Source organism: Geotrypetes seraphini, chromosome 8 (assembly GCF_902459505.1).
Source record: "Geotrypetes seraphini chromosome 8, aGeoSer1.1, whole genome shotgun sequence".
NCBI classification, from domain to species: domain Eukaryota; kingdom Metazoa; phylum Chordata; class Amphibia; order Gymnophiona; family Dermophiidae; genus Geotrypetes; species Geotrypetes seraphini.
Genome location: NC_047091.1, coordinates 6774866 through 6787901, shown reverse-complemented (window position 1 = coordinate 6787901; position 13036 = coordinate 6774866). Strand labels below are relative to the sequence as shown.

Genomic DNA, 13036 nt, shown 5'->3' with positions numbered 1-13036 from the left:
TAAGGCTCCTCCTATGGGCGAGACCTTAGGCACTTGGGCCAATCAGGCCCTAAGCCCGCCTTTCCGAGGATGGCGGGCTGGCTGGACTTGGGACTCAGCCAGCCAACATTCAGATAAGTTAAGCAGGGGTGTCCGGGGTTAAGGAGGCCTGGGTAGTGAGGGGGAATTCTTGGGGTCACAGGAGGGTACACCATGGGGGGTGTTGGGGGTGCAGAAGGGCCTGGGTGTTGGGGGTGCAGAAGGGCCTGGGATCCCTCCTGCCTATATTCAAGGGGGGGTGGGGGTGTCAGGGTGCAACGTGGGCATGAGGGCCTGAGCTCCCTCCTGCCCGTATTTGAGGGGGGGTTTTCGGGGGGTACGCTGTGGGCAGGAGGGCCTGGGCTCCCTCCTGCCCATATTCAAGGGGGAGGAGGTGGTTCAGGGGTGCCGTCTTCGGCAGGAGGGCTTGGGATCCCTCCTGCCAGTTCAGAGTTTGTTGCAAATCTATCTCATGCATATGTACTGTGGATATTCTGAGGACCAAAATTGCCTACCTCTGCCCTATACCATGATGCCTCAATGCACCAAAACCATAATTGGGTGCCATCAGAAGCTGTATTGAAAACCATCACAGAAAATCTCTAACTCTGTATTGTAACACCTTTACAAAAGCTCATGTATTGTAACACCATTACAGAAGCTCATGTAAACCACTTTGAATTGACTCCCCAGTCATTAGTAGTGGAATAGAAGCTTTCAATAATAATAAACTGTCAGTATGTCTGTGTATGAAGATGCATATAGACGTTTACAGAGTGTGGCATAAGATTTGGGGGCCTGCGTTTTCTCCTGCCTTACCAGCCAGCCACCCCCATCAGTGTCCATGTCACAGAAGACACGGAGTCCTTTGCCAGTTGACACATGCACTGTGTACCACCCGCTCAGGGTGTGTCCAAGGTCTTGGAGCTCCTTACAGTTTCTTGCCCTGGTATCTTTGCAAAAACAAAAACAGAACTTTTGTTAATGAACAAAGTGCAAACTGGAAAAGAAAATGATAAATCTCTGTAACTTCAAGTGTCCCCCTCGGGCAAATTTAAAAAACATGCCTTATTTTTATAAGGGCACCATATGCACGCAAGAGCCTTTATGGCACTGTATCCTTGAAAAATCCCTAGGAGGGGAGAAATGCTCCCACATACAAGTTAAACCTAATCTGAAATGGGTATAACTTTCTATGAGCGGATTATACAATTCCACCCAAATTAGGTTCCTGGCAAAGCTTAAACCAAGTGCATGTAATGGTAAAACGTTGCAGACAGATGTTTAGAAACAGCCATTGTCCCTGTGTAGATCATGTACTATATATGGAAAATGCTTTATAGAATCCCCTCCCCATGTCTAGAAATATTTCTTTGTACATTTCCACTTAACTGCCTTTTTTTTCATATGTTATTATGTCCCTGGTCCTTTGGAGCCAATATACTGTACAACATGTGTGCTTAAAGATAGCATTTACCAGGTAAATTTGCTTGTTCCCCATCGTCTCCTTGCTAGTCTGTTATGAATATTATTATTTCTTTTGTTTGGTCAATCATTAATATGTAATGTAATGTAATGTAATTTATTTCTTATATACCGCTACATCCGTTAGGTTCTAAGTGGTTTACAGAAAATATACATTAAGATTAGAAATAAGAAAGGTACTTGAAAAATTCCCTTACTGTCCCGAAGGCTCACAATCTAACTAAAGTACCTGGAGGGTAATAGAGAAGTGAAAAGTAGAGTTAGAGGAAAAATAAAAATAAAATAAACATTTTAACAAGACAGCATTGATCTAAATACTTTGGAAGGTAGAAGAGAGGAGAGAAAGGAATAGAAGCAGAAGGGGAGCCGTTGAACAGTAGAATTCTGGAGAAATTTAAATGATAGAAATAGAACAAAACAAAGACAAAAGGCAAAACAATAGATAAGATTAAAGATAAATCATAAGCTGGAAAGAAAAATAAAATAAAACTTTGTCTTCAATCCACGGTATCAGCGTCAGTGATGAAGTGTAGCAAGTAAGTAATATGTGTGTTGACTATATATTTAATAATTTAATTTTATTCTTGTATACCGCCATACCCAGCGAGTTCTAGGCGGTTCACATCAATTAATTAAGATCCGCGATGACACGCAGATTTACAACATTTTATCAGAATTGCAAGCAGCGATGAGGGTGAGGATAGAAGGTAAGGTAGAGAGAGAGAGATCAAGAAGGAAGGAGAAAAGCAGTACGAGGGGGAGGCGAGGTTTTATTGCAGGAGTAGGGGGGGGGGTTAAGGGTCCTGTTTGCGGCATTCCTTGTATTCACACTATATTTTCAGTACTTTTTTCTTTCCCAAAATATGTTTTGTTTTAATTGTGCTAAGACCTCTGATGCAAGCACATGCTGAAACACGGCCGTGTCAGGCCACTGAATAAAAGATCTCTTCAGTGCAACTCTGTCATTCATCTCCTGGCCATTTCTGCTCCTCCTTAATATAAAAGAACCAACTGAAGAATGAGGAAGGATACGGTGAAGAAATATGAGGGCATATGACCATAATTAAATGAGAAGGCTTACCTTCCTTTGCACTGTCTCCCTTTGGTCCTTGTTTTCCAGGTATCCCAGGACTACCTTTTAGTCCTACAAGATGGAATGGGGGAGGGAGGGGGAGAAGGAAACACTTGGGATTAGCTGGTTGAATGACCAAAGCTCCTCTTCAAGGAATAAACTTGGGACATTGCAGTCTTTTCCAACTGTCATAAAACTCCAAGCTAGCAGGGACATATGGAGGACCTGAACTGTACCGTTTTCCTTTTCATATTGGTATGCATTTAAGAAGAATTTGTTGTAAGGAACTAGGCTGGTGGCTCCTTAGCAGTGCTGTGCACTGCCCTGAGAAAGGCCCAGGCTTAATATCAAGGCCAGGACTTTGCTCTCTGCAGTGACAACATTCACAGTCCCTGGGAGCAGAAGGTCTCGGCCATTGTGCAATTGCTTGGGGTGCTGGTCTTCACCGCCAGTCCGAAGACTGCCGATGAGTCAGGTTTTCAGGATGTCCCTACTGGGAGTGAAGACCAAAAAGGCAATTCTATAAGCTGGAGCTTGAATTTAGGCACCGATACAGTTTCTAGACTAGCAATGCAATTGATGCCAGTGCTAGGCACTGTTTTATATACAGCGTGCCTACATAACTTAGGGGTAGATTCTGTAAGTGGTACCCAAAGAGAGGTGCCAGAATGATGCGTGCTATTATTCTGTAAGGGGGGGGGCTGTGCACAAAATCACCGTTACAGAATATTAGCTTAGCATTTTAGACCCAACTCTGTAAACGGTGCCTAAAACACAGGCACCGAGGAATGTGGCATATAGCGCAAATCAGTCTTAATTTAGACGCAAGTAGGCGCCCTAATCTTAGGCGCACCCTAATTACGCCAGGGTTTTCTTGGCCTAAATACCGCGCTTAAGTCCAAAACAGGCACCTACATGCAAAACACCTCCATGATCCGCCCCTAACTATGCCTACTTCCTGGTAGGTGCCTTGGACTAGATGCTTACCTGAAAGTGGGAGGGGTCTGCTACATATGTACATGCTAAAACATTGTTAGTTATAAAGAATTTGTCTATTGTGTCTTTCTTTTTTTTTTTTTTTTTCCAATTCTTTATTCATTTTAAAATCAAACAAGTGCACATAAATATATCATAAATTAATTCCAATATAGCACTTTAAAATCTAATAGACCATTAATGATAAAACCCTACCCACCCACCCTTCATCAGTTATTCTATATAAAATATATTATACTATTATTATAAACATAATTATAAAAATTTCCTTCCTCAGTCCAACCCTCCCTCCTAAGTGTGCATATAAATAAATCTAAAAAAGGAAGAAAAATGATGCCTATTCATTACAATACTTTTCCAATGGCCCCCAAATCTTTATGAAATTATTATAATTCCCTTTTTGCAACGCTGTTGATCTTTCCATCTTAAAAATATGACATAACGAATTCCACCAGAATGTGTAATTCAGATTATTATAATTTTTCCAGTTATTGGTAATATGTTGAATGGCAACCCCTGTCATAATTAATAAAAGTTTATTGTTGTGTGATGATATTTGACTCTTTTTCCTCATAATCATTCCAAATAAAACAGTATCATAGGAAAGCGCAATATGGTTTTCCAATAGAGAATTTACTTGAGTCCAAATTGAATTCCAAAATAACTTAATACAGGGACAATAATAAAGTAGATGATCCAATGTCCCTGGTTCCAGATTACAGTGCCAACATCTATTAGATTTAGAGCTATCTAACTTTTGTAAACAAGGGTCCAAAACGCTCTATGCAACAACAAAAAAACAACCAAGTTTGCCTCATAGATGCTGACACTGTACATCTCATTCTCCAAGACCAAATTTGTGGCCACTGAGATGCAGAAATCTGATGCTTCATCTCAATGCTCCAAATGTCTCTTTCTATTGTGTCTTTCAAGCTACACAGAAAGACCTGCTACATGCTTCTTAGAAAAGAGAGAAGGCCAAACTAGACATTCGTCTCTTACCTTGGAGCCCTGGAGAGCCCATTTCCCCTTTTGCACCAGGTAACCCATGCGTTCCAGGTAATCCATGCGTTCCAGGTATCCCTGGTTGACCCTGGAAAAAGACTGCCTTGTCCAATCCACACAGGGATAATGCTTTCAGCTCTGAAAGGAAGGGGTGGGTAAGAGACATCCATCAACATCCAGGAAGAAATTTCAGAGGAAAGACAACAGAAGTTAAGGTTACAGCAATGTGGCATAGCATAGGATTCAGTGGAAAGAGCATGAAGAGCCACGGAAGGGCAAAAGAGGAACAGCAGTTGCTGAAGCCAGAAGATGCTAAAGTGAATGCCACCGTATGGAGAGAGAGAGGAGGAGGCAGAGGAAACTGAAGCACAGCTGGAGTCAGAGCAATTGAATAGTGCAAAGAAGAGTCAAGTAAAGTGGCTCACTAGTGGAACAGCTGCCTCTGCACCCAGAGGGTGTGAGATCAAATCCCAGTGCTGCTCCTTGTGACCCTGGGCAAGTCACTTAATCCTCCAGTACCCACTGCTCTGAATGCCAAAGCCGCAAAAAGGTGGTATACAAGACCCCTTTCCCTTGCATCAAGCCCAGTATCCTGTTTTCAACAGTGGCCAACCCAGGTCATAAGTACCTGGCAGAAACCCAAAGAGTAGCAACATTCTAGAGCTCAGATTGTGATGTCATAATGCCTCATTCCACCAATGCCTAAGAGCCAGCCTCATCAGTGATGTCACAATGGCTTGAATGTCCTATACTCAGCTCACATAAGAATTGCCATACTGGGACAGACTGAAGGTGAGGCTCACTGGTGGAGCTGCTTCTGCATCCAGAGGTAGCGAGATCAAATCCCGGTGCTGCTCCTTGTGACCCTGGGGAAGCCACTTAATCCTCCAGTGTCCACTGCTTTGTATGTCAGCTTTCAAATGCCAAAGGCAGTCTACAAGTCCCCGTTCCCTTTCCCGAAAGGGCCTCTGCAATTCTCTGAAAAGCCCTGCATCTAAGTCATCTTTAAAGTGCCACCAAAAAGTGGCCAGTGCTTTGTGTCTTCTCTTCCTTCATACTCACGTGAGCAGGAGTCGGAGACGGTTTCTCCTTGAGAAGCTTTGGTTGATGTGGAAATAAAAATGAACCATGCCAGGCAGGAGAAAACGTTCACGCAAAGACTCATCTTGCTGTGCCTCTCCTTCCGCTTCTGTCCTGGGAACACACTCGAAGGCCTTTTTATACTCAAGAAACCACAATGAAAAAGTAGAGAATTCACATTTCTCTCACCTTGTGCAACCATCTCTCCCACCTTGTGCAATATTGTTTCACATTATATTATGAAATTGGAGTTTGGGACCCCAGAGCTGCTAGAAAAAGGGAAGTGAAGGGGCAATTGCACCCACAGCAAAGAGAGAGAGCCCAAACCGTTGGCAGTTTGCAGAGAGAGGCAGCATGGAGGTCCACAGGCAGACTAAGAACACAGCACAGATAATTCAAAGCAGTGCATGGACTAGACCCTTTGGGAACTTCAGAGATAAAGCTGCAAACTCCTCTCTAGCTCATTAATAGTCCTGGAGGGCCTACAGTTAGTTGTGTTCTTAGTTACCATACTAGAACGGACCAAAAATCCATCAAGCCCAGTATCCTGTTTCTAACAGTGTCCAAGCCAGGACACAAACACCAGGCAAGATCCCACAGAGTAAAACAGATTTTATGCTGCTTATCCTAGGAAGAAGCAGTGGATCTCCTCATCTTATGGACTTTTTTTTTTAGGAAATTAGCCAAACTTTTTTTTTTTTTAAACCCTGCTAAGCCAACTGCTTTCATCACATTCTCTGGCAACAAATTCCTAGGAAACCTAATGTAAATGTAACTGCAATTTGTGCGCTTAAATGTATAGATTAGTGCCATCTACGTGTACATGTGTTAATTTAAATGGCAGCAGCACGCAAAGAGGTATTCTAAAATTTTATACGCAAATATGGCTTAGCACATGAGGGGGGCATAGGTGGGGCAGACATTTACACACTTACCCCTCTTTTACTAAGGTGTGCTAATTTTGGCCAAGTACTAGTGACCTGGAATGGCCACCGTGAGAACAGGCTACTGGGCTTGATGGACCATTGGTCTGACCCAGTAGGGCTATTCTTATGTAACACCTACGAGTCAGCTATCTTGACTAATCTTTTTTTATTTTTTATTTGTACTTCAGCTTTTTTTTTTATATTTCTTTATTCATTTTTAAAATATGAAAACATTCTTCACTTGAAATTCTACAGTCATCTTATACTATAAATTACCTCCTATCCCTCCCTTTCCAAATATACTTGTAATTGCCTATCACATTTTTCATAAAACCCTAAACGGGGATAAATACAATTATTTATTATAGTAATTTATTAATGGTCCCCACACATCTTTAAATTTCTTAAAATGTTTTTTCCATTTCATACACATGACACACCGAACTCCGCCAGAAACAGTAGTTTAACCCTCTATAGTCTTTCCAATTGTGTGTTATTTGTTGGATGGCAACTCCTGTTAAAATCATTAACAGCTTATTATTATTCGAGGAGATTTGACTTTTGGCCCTCATAGACATCCCAAACAAAACTGTGTCATATGACAGGGCCACATGATTCTCTAACATACAATTTATTTGACCCCCGGATCAATTTCCAATCTTGACTCATCTTAATTCTGATTCTTTCACACATCCCCTCCCCGTTGTTTTAACCATACACATTCTTCTGTCCTTTAGCCATTGTAGTTCCTTTCCTCTTTTCCTATTGATCAGTGAGTCAGTCTAGCGTTCATTTTGTTTGCCTCTGTCTATACAGTATATGTTTTCTGTTATTACCGCTAAGAAATGTGATAAGCGATTGCATCAAATTTTAAATAAACTTGAACCTCTGGAACTAGGTATCACCTGATTTTTACTCTTCAGTTGTTAGTCTTGTCCTTCATCAATGCTCCTACTAGACCACATTTTTTCTTCTTATGAAGTTTATTGTCAAAGCCACCTCTTTAGACATCCTTGCTATAAAGGCATTTAGGAATACATTCTTACATTAAAGAATAGCCCTGAGAGATGAGCAGAAGCAGCCCAAGAACTCTAGTCATGCTTACGTCTTACCAAATCCAAACTCACAAAATACTGAATACACTTCTCCCTCCATATTTGTGGGGATTATTGGCAGAGCCGCCCTGCGAATATGGAAAATTTGTGAATAACTTTAGGGCCAACTCTGACCCACTCCCGGACCTATCCACTGTACCTTACTACTTAAAGCCTGGTGGTCTAGCGGTGAAGCAGGCCAGGAGCGATCTTCCTATGCTCCTGCCTTGTGCAGAACCGGGAACAAAAATGGCTGCTGCAAGACCTCATGGCAGTCATTTTTGCTCCCAGTTCCACACAGGGGAGGAGCGAAGGAAGATCATTCCTGCCTCGCTTCACCGCTAGAACACTGGGTTTTAAAAATCAAGTTAAGTGGAGAGGTCCGGGAGGTGGGGGTGGGGCACCCAGACGAAAACTGCGAATAACTGAAGTGATGAGTTCCAAACCCGTGAATATGGAGGGGGGGGGGATGTGTACCTAAAACAACCCCATTACATCAGATTCAGTTCTGTCCCGATCCATTTTAGACTGTCCAGGTATAAGAGCAGAGCCTTAAAGAGCCCCTTTTGCCACTGCCCATAAGCAATTACATTTTTGGACAGTGTGTTAGCAGTTCTGGAGGTCAGCCTCATCGCTAGACGTCTACATCAAATTCAAACACAGGACATGTGTCTCTTTCGGAAGTCCTTCCACACCAAGCATGCTTTCTGCAGGATTTTTGCTTTGCCCTCCTTGAGTAGACAATTGGTTCAAGCTAGGAGTGGGTATGTCGCATCTGTGGCTACGCCACAGTTATTGTCTTTCATGGACATGAGAACGTAGCCGTCGTTGCCCCAGTAGGTGGACCAGGAGTTTTTTACCAGCCAGTAAGTTTCATCATTCAGGACTCCAAAGCCCACAGCCAAGACAGCATGGTCCAGGTTTTCAGTCTTGTTCCCTTTAAAAAAGAAAAAAAAAAACCATGGTATTGGAATGCTTGTACAAAATGCCAATTTTAATATTTGCCAAAGGGTGAGATTGACTTCCCAACCCTCCTGACCCACACCAAAGCCCGTCACTTACCACAGGCTGGCTCGTAGTAGATACCATTAGCATAGAACGCAAAGGATTTGTGGGAGGCATCAATGCTGACTGCAACAGGGCCCAACTTGAAGATGGCTGTTTTCAGGGCCGTGATGTTCCCAGAAGTGACATTTATATATGCGGAAACTTTGGCCGTCACCTCAGACTGGTTGTAATGACAATATCCATTCTGAGATGATTGAATACAGAAAGAGAGAGAGAAAAAAGGATAAGCGTAGGTTATGTCAACCTAAAAGAACTGCTTTATCTTCCCTACGGATATAGAAAAGCATGGCTCATCCTGGGACAGAGTCAACTTTAACCGATACTCTAGAATCCCCCGTCTTGAATCAGCCCAATATTATCGGCTGTTGGTATCCCTGCTGTTCATTGCTATTAAAATAATTCTCCAAAATTGGAAAGACTTTTTGAAACTTGAGTTTAATCACTCTGTTTGTTTACATGTCAAATATGAAAGATACATTGCTGAAAACCATAATTCTACATCCTCCTATGTCAAAACCTGGGCTCTGATATAGGAACACTGTGATTCAGGCCTTCGATGTATACATATCACAGATTCATTTGTTTATTTTGATTTAAACCTCCTATAGATCTACTTCTTATCTCTTGTCTTCTACCTTTTTTCTGGTTGGCTTAACCATTACAAGTATTTGACTATTATGAATCATTTACATTAGACGTTCACATACAGTACTTCCTGTTCCAGGAACCCCCGTGAATCTTGAAAAACCGCAAATACGGTTTTTCGTGGGAGAGGCAGGAGAGAGCAGCCGGAGCGCCGATGACTGAAGGAAATCACTCGCTGTATGCTCCGACCGCCTCTTCCTGCACTAAAGTTGGGCCTTACTAATCAGGAGCTGTGTAGTTTTTAAGAAAGGTTTTGGCAAGTTCCTGGAGGAAAAGTCCATAGTCTGTTATTGAGAAAGACATGGGGGAAGCCACAGCTTGCCCTGAATCGGTAGCATGGAATGTTGCTACTATTTGGGTTTTGGCCAGGTACTAGTGACCTGAATTGGCCACTGTGAGAACGGGCAACTTGGCTTGATTGGTCTGACCCAGTAAGGCTATTCTTAAGTTCAGCAGTTGCTGCTACTTGCACTTGTGTGATTTTAACCTACAATATTATATCCATTAATTTCTCATACTGTAGCTGGGTTTGAAACAGTTTTTAACAAAAGAATGACATGAGGTGTGGCATCAACAGCACTTGTAGTCAGAACATGTAGCCCATTCAATTTTTATATATTTATTTTTAAAAAAATTTATTTTCTGCTCATTTTAACATTGTGTATGTAAACTATGTAAGCTGTTTAGTTTTAAACAGTATATACATTTTTTAAATAAAAAAATAATAATGCCTACGTGGATTACAATAAAACAAACATAACGTACAGACTCATAACGGAAGAAAAACATTATCACTTCAACTTCTTCCTTACAAACCTCATATTACAACAAATATACTTAAAAACAGTACCATTCTAATTTAAAAAAAAAAAAATTTGTACAAATAAATAAGTTTCCAATTGTGGGTTGTTGTTTTTTTTTTAAGATCTCAGGTTTTTATGCAATCTCAAATAACCTGGCAATCCATTCCACAAATGTTGCTTGCGTTCTCTTGTAATGTGTTTTCCCGAGTGCTGACTGTGACCTCAATGATCTTGAAGGCATATGTCGTCTCAAAGTCTGCACCAGATATCAAGGTACCATATTCTATAAACTGCGCTCTACCGGTGCCTAAGTTAAGAGGGAAATGCTCTGCATGACAAGGAGTGCTTATTTTTAATGCCAATGAGCTCCTTGTAGAGGAAAAGGAGAGACGGGAGAAGATACGATTCAGACGTACAAATTCTTGAAAAGTATTAACGTAGAACAAAATCTTTTCCAGAGAAAGGAAAATGGTAAAAACCAGAGGGGATAATTTGAGGTTGAGGGGTGGTAGATTCAAGAGTAGTGCTAGGAAATTCTTCTTTCCGGAAAGGGTGGTGGATGCCTGGAATGCGCTCCCAAGGGAGTGGTGGAGAAGAAAAGGGTGACAAGAGTTCAAACAAGCGTGGGATGACCACAGAGGATCAAGAATAAGAAAATAATGGGTATATATTGAAGGAATTAAGGCCAGCACTGGGCAGACTTGCACAGTCTGTGTCCCGTATATGGGCATTCAGTTGAGGACGGGATGGGGAGGGTTTCGATGGTTAAGATGGGCCAGAGTGATGGAGACTCCAGTAGATGGAACCTAAGCACACTACCGGGCAGGGCTCTGGTTTTCTGGCCCAGAAATATCTAAGAAAAAGGACCATTTAAATTAAAATATACATTGAAAGAGCATGTTTGGTTGGGCAGACTGCCGTCATTTACTATGTTTTGTTTTTTTTTATAATTCTTTATTCATTTTTAAAACTTTCATCAAGTGTACAACAATCATAATAAACACAATTAATCAGAGCACTTGCATATCTTATCATTATAATCTAAACATCCAAATGTAACCCTCTCCCCTCCCTCCCTCAAAGCCCTTCATTCATAGTAAGAAACCTATATTTGTATCCCTCCCCCCTCCCAATACTATATGGTGTATGACTAATAGAAAAATGGCATTTAATCATGACAAAGACGTTCATGGCTCCCAAATTTTAATAAAATTATTATAATTTCCATTTTGTATCGCTATTGATCTTTCCATTCTATATATGTGGCATAAAGAATTCCACCAAAAATTAAAGTTCAACCTAGTATGATCGTTTCAATTATTAGTAATATGTTGGATGGCAACTCCAGTCATGATCATTAAAAGTTTATTATTACTTGATGATATCTTGACTCTTTTTTCTCATAGACATTCCAAATATCACAGTATCATAAGATAACGCTACATGGTTTTCCAATAAACAATTTATTTGATCCCAGATTGAGTTCCAAAAGGCTAAGATATGGGGACAGTAGAATAAAAAACATTTACTATGTTACTATGTATTTGAATAGTGTTCTCAGTGGCTACTTCTGCAATTGGTAGAAGCCCCCGAGAACCCTTTTGAGCATCAGAAGCTGAGCTGCCTTTCAAGTAAGGCTGGCTACTACCAGTCTCACTTCCATGGCAAACTTTTGAGAAGCTCCCCTCTTGAGTTTTAACTGAGCCAAATCATGTAAGAAATCAGTTGTGCACCCACCAACGACCATGCCTCAGTCTCCGTTCCCACCTCATTTATGCCTCTAGCTTTACCTGACCCATGTACGGTCCATAGGACTCGGCAGTAGAAATGCCACCGTGTTTCATAATCCACTCGTAGGCCCTCCATTCTTCACCGCCATCACAGCCGTTGTTTCCAAAACCCCAGCTGCAGTCTATCAGCATTTGTTGCGACAATGGGATCAGTTCACCAGTCTGCAAGGACATTAAGACAAAAGCTGGTTAAAGGGGAAAATCCAAGAGGTGGGCAAACGTCAGGACAAATTGGACCATCTGGTCTGCTGAGATCGACTATCAATTATGCCAACAGTCCAGTAAATGTAACCGGATGATAGAGGAAGCCCATCAGCACCACGTAGAGTTCCCAGGGCTGGAAAACTGTACTCAGGAAACACATGTGAGGAGAGAAGACATCCATGCAAACACAGAAGAAAACGAAGACGAGATAGGAGACAACCGCACAACAGGAGGAATAGTGAGAGCACAGGAAGATGTCCCCCCACCCAAAGAACAGGAAACAATTTCAAGAGTATCATTGGAGGAAGATGACTGGCCCTACTCCAAGGACGTGGACCTACGCCCCCCAAGGAACTCCCGAATAAAGAAGATGGGGATCATCGTAGGCGACTCCATTATACGACACGTGGACAGCCACACCGCAGGAGGAAGAGAGGACAGAGTCGTCACCTGTCTGCCTGGAGCAAGAGTAAAGGATGTGACCAGCAGGATCTCCAGGATCATAGATGGCGCACGGGGAGTGGACACCGCTGTGCTTATCCACGTGGGAACAAATGATGTGAGCGGGCGGAAGTATGACAGGGAAGAGATGAAGGGCCAGCTCCGCTCACTCGGAAGACAATTGACTGCTGTATAGTCTTTATACTGTCCAAACGTATTCCACTGTGAATGTTTGCTTGTAACCCGTTCTGAGCTACTGGGAGGACGGGATAGAAATTGAATTAAAAACAAGTTATTATTAATATTGACAGGGGTCGCCATGCAACAAATTACTCAAAACTGGAAAGATTATACTAAATTAAATTATACATTTTGGTGGAATTCAGTCTGTCACATATATAAGATGGAA

General features: G+C 41.9%; 2 protein-coding genes across 3 annotated transcripts in view; both read right to left on the bottom strand.

Moving 5' to 3' along the window:
* Positions 1-13036, bottom strand: part of FCN3 (ficolin 3) — a 50708-nt gene that overhangs the window by 19398 nt on the left and 18274 nt on the right. For both annotated transcript variants that reach the window (XM_033954747.1, XM_033954748.1), the window contains exons 8-10: positions 4574-4714; positions 2585-2647; positions 838-971 (exon numbers count right to left, since the gene is read on the bottom strand). In XM_033954747.1, coding sequence (XP_033810638.1) covers positions 838-971; positions 2585-2647; positions 4574-4714 — 338 coding nt within the window. The remainder of the gene's footprint in view (positions 1-837; positions 972-2584; positions 2648-4573; positions 4715-13036) is intronic.
* LOC117364977 (digestive cysteine proteinase 2-like) lies at positions 6741-12705 on the bottom strand. The gene is made up of 4 exons (XM_033954749.1): positions 12637-12705; positions 11983-12144; positions 8739-8928; positions 6741-8613 (listed from the first exon to the last, which is right to left on the bottom strand). The coding sequence occupies exons 1-4, from the start codon at positions 12688-12690 to the stop codon at positions 8426-8428; spliced, it is 594 nt and encodes a 197-aa protein (XP_033810640.1). The 5' UTR covers positions 12691-12705; the 3' UTR covers positions 6741-8425.